This window comes from Ipomoea nil, unplaced genomic scaffold, assembly GCF_001879475.1.
Source record: "Ipomoea nil cultivar Tokyo-kokei standard unplaced genomic scaffold, Asagao_1.1 scaffold0465, whole genome shotgun sequence".
NCBI classification, from domain to species: Eukaryota; Viridiplantae; Streptophyta; class Magnoliopsida; order Solanales; family Convolvulaceae; genus Ipomoea; species Ipomoea nil.
The window spans coordinates 585121-590000 of NW_017616893.1; the positions used below are offsets into that span (position 1 = coordinate 585121).

Sequence of the window (4880 nt, forward strand, 5' to 3'; positions counted from 1 at the left end):
ATACATTTAAATTAAAAGAGAAGAAGTAATAAAAAGTCTAAAATGTCAACGATCGATTTGATCGAATTTTGAAAAGTAGTTATCACTATTCAGAACAACAACAACAACAATAATAATAATAATAATAATAATAATAATAATAATAATAATAATAATAATAATTATTATTATTATTATTAATGCCCATACACCATTGACTGTTGTATATAAAGAATGAAAATTTTTCTGTTAAAAATTTAAGCAAATATGCTATACTTATACGCTATACTTATATAAAATACAAATTTTGTTGATGAAAACACACTGCCGAAATTAAAATTTAACTTTTGAAAATTTATATAACACGCTGCAAATGAATTGAAAGCAACAAAATAGATTAAAGATTTTTGATAAAACATACTTAGTTGAGATTGAGTTATTGATTAACATTTTATGTTGAGAGTAGAAAAAGAAGACATTCGATAATCGAGAGAAAAATGACAAATACTAATTTTAGGTTAAAAAAGATATATTTAATTTTGTCTCAAGATTTAACTGATAGCATTTATCTTTTATAAAAAAGAAGCAAACAATGCAACCCATGCTCTTGCTAAGTACTATATTTATAAGTTTGGTTGTTTAAAGTGGCATTCTAACCCTCATCAACTCCAGTCCTCCCTTCCTTTATCGTGTATTGTATTCGGACTTAATTTAATTCTCAAAAAATAGAATTATTTATCTTAAAAAAAAAAAAAAAAAAAAAAAAAAAAAAAAAAAGAAGAAGCTTTTAGGGCATCCAAAACTGCTGCCCCATTTCCAGCGAGAAAATAGGGCTATAACAATTACAAAAGGCGGGAAATTCTAACTTTCGCGCGCTATTTGATTTTATTCCTCCACCCGCCTTTCATATTTGACCTAACAGCCGATTTATTCAATCACAGTCATCTTTTTGATCACCCGAAATTTGGAGCTAAAGAAAATAGAACGGAAAATGTTCGGAAACAGCAGCCAATTCGACTCCGTCGCCGCCTTCTCCGGCGGCGGCTTTGTCCCATCTCAGTCCACTCAAGGCCCAGACGCATCCCATTCATCGGCCAAGGTGTATAAACAAATCACAGTTCATATTTCTGCATATATACACCTCTTCTTTTATTTATTTGTTTATTTTTATTATTGGGCTAATATTTTTCTCTAAAATTGTTGGTAGAGTCGCGACCAGACGCCTCTGCTTCCACTAACAATGAAGCAGATAAGCCAAGCAGTTCAATCGAGCAACGATAAGTCTAGTTTCCTGATTGACGGCATTGATGTCAGCAATGTAGGGTTTGTTAACGGTTTATTGTTATTATGTTGCATTTCCTTTGTTTCTTTTTGAATTAGTTTGTATTATTGTAATTGTAATTAATTTTTACATAGGTGAGAGTGGTGGGGATGGCATTCAAGAAAGCTGAGAGGGTCACTGATGTAACATTTGTGATTGATGATGGCACCGGTCGCATCGAATGCAATCGATGGTTAGATTTCTTGGAAAACTACCTGAAAGAGCTCATAGTAATTTTCAGTTAATAGATAGCATCAAAGCATATTGTCACCAAGTTTTATATTTGTTTAGTTAATTAGAAATTGAATAATTGAAAGAGAACCATGATATTGATATGCTTCAAAAGCCTTACTCTTTAGTGTTTCTCATTGTAGCGGTTATGTCTTATAAAGCTTCTAGGGATGTACATAGTTCTTATATAAATCATATGTTAAAACAACAGCAAATATTCATCAGGAGTATGAAATGAAAATTCAATGTGTTCTTATTGTTCATTAAAACTGTTAAACTGATTTTGATTCTGCTGAAATTGGGTTTTCACTTTTTAGGCTGAATGATGCTGTTGACAACAATGAAGTAGGGGGAGTATTGTAAGTATAAGCTCATATGATCTTCAGATGGATTAAAGCTATGATGTTTTCCTTAATTTTTTTTTTAAAAAAATAATTAGGGATGGGATGTATGTTGTTGTTCATGGGCACTTGAAAAGCTTTCAGGGTAAAATGCAGATAATGAGCTTTGCTATAAGGTATGTATCTCTTTTTAACAGACAAAAAAACCAACCTGTTCTAGTTATCTTCTGAACTATCTTTAATGGCTAAATGATAAATGTTTTTGAAATGAAATATCTTATTCTTTCTTTTGCTCTACAGTATGTACTTAGTAATGTAATATATATTCTATGACTTCAATCAATCTTAAAGAAAATTTACTTCCAATTTTAGAAAATAGTCATAATTGCAGCTTGAAATCTAGGAAATATATGAAGCATGCCTATGTGTGATTATATGTATTGTCTGCCTTTTTAAAAATTTTCTGAAATCTAGCTCTAGTCAACCCCATACTAATAAAATAAGGTGGGAGAAATTTTGGTTTGTCAATTCTCTTCATCAGTGGGTTGAATTATGCAGCAGTTAAGATGGACTGCATATTTTGATATACATGCCCAAGTGTCATTTATTTTCCCCCCATTTTGGTCTAATAAACATCTTAAATAGTTAACATTGATTTCTTGCATGATTTTGGTTTAAATAAATGTCAAGAGTAGTATTTCAATTGAAGACATGTAAACCTATCAGGCTATCAGCTTTATAGACAGATTAATGTCAAACATGTTTAAATGTCACGGTTCAAAAAGAACTTTTTTGGATCTAGTCTATCTAGGCATTGCTATACAAACTCCATGTATCAATCTCTTCCTGCTGTATGAAACGAAATTGTAAGCCATTGCACGGAGAAAACCATGTTCTCGGTAGTTGATGGAAATATCACTTATGGAAAATACTAGCTCTAGCCATTGTTGGATTAAATTCATTATATTACAGCCAATGTAAGCAGACTGTCAAAAAGAAATAACAGTATAATTAAAACCAACCACCTGGTTTCTTTGATGGAATGTTTTTACACAATTTGTCTTGGAAGAACAGTAAAGGTTTTGTCATGGGAGATTTTGCTAGAAGTTGGCTACCAGTAAATATGATAATCCTCTGTTGCTAGAAGTTGGCTACCAGTACCCTAATTCTCTCTGTTCTATGTTTAAATTTTGTTTTTCGTTTATCCTCTTCAGGCCTGTGACTGACTATAATATGATTGCAAACCACTTTCTTGAATGTATTTATGTCCATCAGTGCAATGCGAAGCCAAAGGTATGTTTTTATTTGAGCAGCTCTCTGTCTCCCAAATCCCAACTGTATTGCTAATATTTTACCCTGTTCATTTTGACAAGATACAAAGTAGCCTTTCTACCCAGAATCCATCTGAAGGACAGTCCCAGGTCAACACTCAATCAAATGGATATAATTCTACCTCCACAGTTCAAGTAAGTCCATACTTGTTACATATTAACAATTGATCCCAGTATGTGCGCTAAGTCCTGTCTACTTTTTCTCAGCTCTCTGGACAGAATTGTATGGATGGGCTCAAGGGAATTGAAAAAATGGTGATGGATTATTTGCATCAGCCTTCATCAATGTAAGTTGTACTCTGGTTTAAAGTCTTCATGGGGCTAGGAAAATGGTCAATTTAAAATCTATTGCAAACCATGCTAAATTTGAAATTTGGAATAACCTTTATTTCCATGGTTAACTTGGCAAGTCAAACAGTTAATAGTGGTCAAATAAGCCAAAATTGGGTGATAAGCTATGTTACCAAACATGACCATTGTATTGGAGTGTATTCTTTGTGGTGTTTGAATTTTACTGTGTAACAAGCCTCACTTTTTTTAGTAACTTGGGAGTTAAAATATTTTTCTTTCAACTATTAACATCTTCCTATGTTTCAGTGCGCAGGAAAAGGGAATACACAGGAATGAGATCGCTCAACAGCTTAAAGTTCCATCGGAGAAGATCTTGTATCTCCCTCTAGTCTCTATCACACCCTTCTCTTAGTAATAGATTGAGTAATGTATTTTCTAACTGACTTTTTTTTTTTTTTTTTTTTTTGAATATCAGGGAAGCAATTGAGTCACTTGAAACAGAAGGTCTGGTTTACTCTACCATTGACGAGTGCCACTATAAGTCTACTAGTGCTTGAAGCTCAATATCAGCATATATATTGGATAGCCAAGTTTGTTAGTATGGAGTGGCAGAACTAGTGTAATGTTACTAGGTTAATCCTATTCCCCATTTTATGTTGATGACAGAAGTGAATTTGCTTTACTACATATATGTTAAACAAAGTTTAGAGTGATATCTAATTTTATTAGTAAATATAAAATTTATATATTTAATAGTTACATTAAAAGTTTTTATTGAAGGTTAAAAAAAAAGAAGTTATGGAGTAGCATGCCATTTTGTGCTTGATTCAATGTTCATTGCGGGAAGTGTTACTTTCGCAATTGAGTAATGTATTTCTTTCACGGGTTGGTTTAAATTTATGACACTGTATTTGCTTTGAAATAGACATTTTAACAACAATTTGATTTCAGTAAATATTAGGGTGTGTTTGGTTTATGGGCTTATACACTAGGAATGAGAATTAAAATTATAATTATTGTTTAGTTGATAATTTTTTAAGACATAATTATGAGATTTAATAACCATTTCAATTAAGAATTTTATTCCCTAATTAAAAAAAGGGTTATCATTTTATTTTGGTAAATTGATTTTTAAGTTTGGATTAATGTTTTTTAAATATTTGTTTTGATTTTTTGTTCATATTAATGCTTTGGATGTTATTATATTAAGATTAAGATTAATTGTCTTTATTTTTTGTTTTGCATTTTAAAATTTGTATTCCCATTATAAAGTTATACATAACCAAATATCAATATTGATAATCATTCCAACTCCATTATACTACCAAATATACAAAATATTTACACCAAAATCTACTACTACAAGCATTTGATTCATATTCTGAT

The 4880-nt window shown here is 31.2% G+C and overlaps 1 protein-coding gene across 1 annotated transcript; it reads left to right on the plus strand.

The window, feature by feature from the left end:
• The first annotated feature begins 753 nt into the window (after positions 1 to 753).
• Positions 754 to 4253, plus strand: LOC109173173 (replication protein A 32 kDa subunit A-like). The gene is made up of 10 exons (XM_019322446.1): positions 754 to 1078; positions 1187 to 1297; positions 1396 to 1493; positions 1849 to 1890; positions 1971 to 2048; positions 3087 to 3165; positions 3246 to 3338; positions 3411 to 3490; positions 3801 to 3869; positions 3970 to 4253. Exons 1-10 carry the CDS (start codon positions 971 to 973, stop codon positions 4049 to 4051), a joined length of 840 nt encoding a protein of 279 aa, XP_019177991.1. The 5' UTR covers positions 754 to 970; the 3' UTR covers positions 4052 to 4253.
• The last annotated feature ends 627 nt before the right edge of the window (positions 4254 to 4880 follow it).

Excerpts from the sequence above, each read along its gene's own strand:
- LOC109173173 (XM_019322446.1), top strand. The coding sequence starts at position 971 with ATGTTCGGAAACAGCAGCCAATTCGACTCCGTCGCCGCCTTCTCCGGC. Across the intron at positions 1,298-1,395 it reads ACGGCATTGATGTCAGCAAT|GTGAGAGTGGTGGGGATGGC; the intron begins GTAGGGTTTGTT and ends ATTTTTACATAG. Across the intron at positions 3,491-3,800 it reads TTGCATCAGCCTTCATCAAT|TGCGCAGGAAAAGGGAATAC; the intron begins GTAAGTTGTACT and ends CCTATGTTTCAG.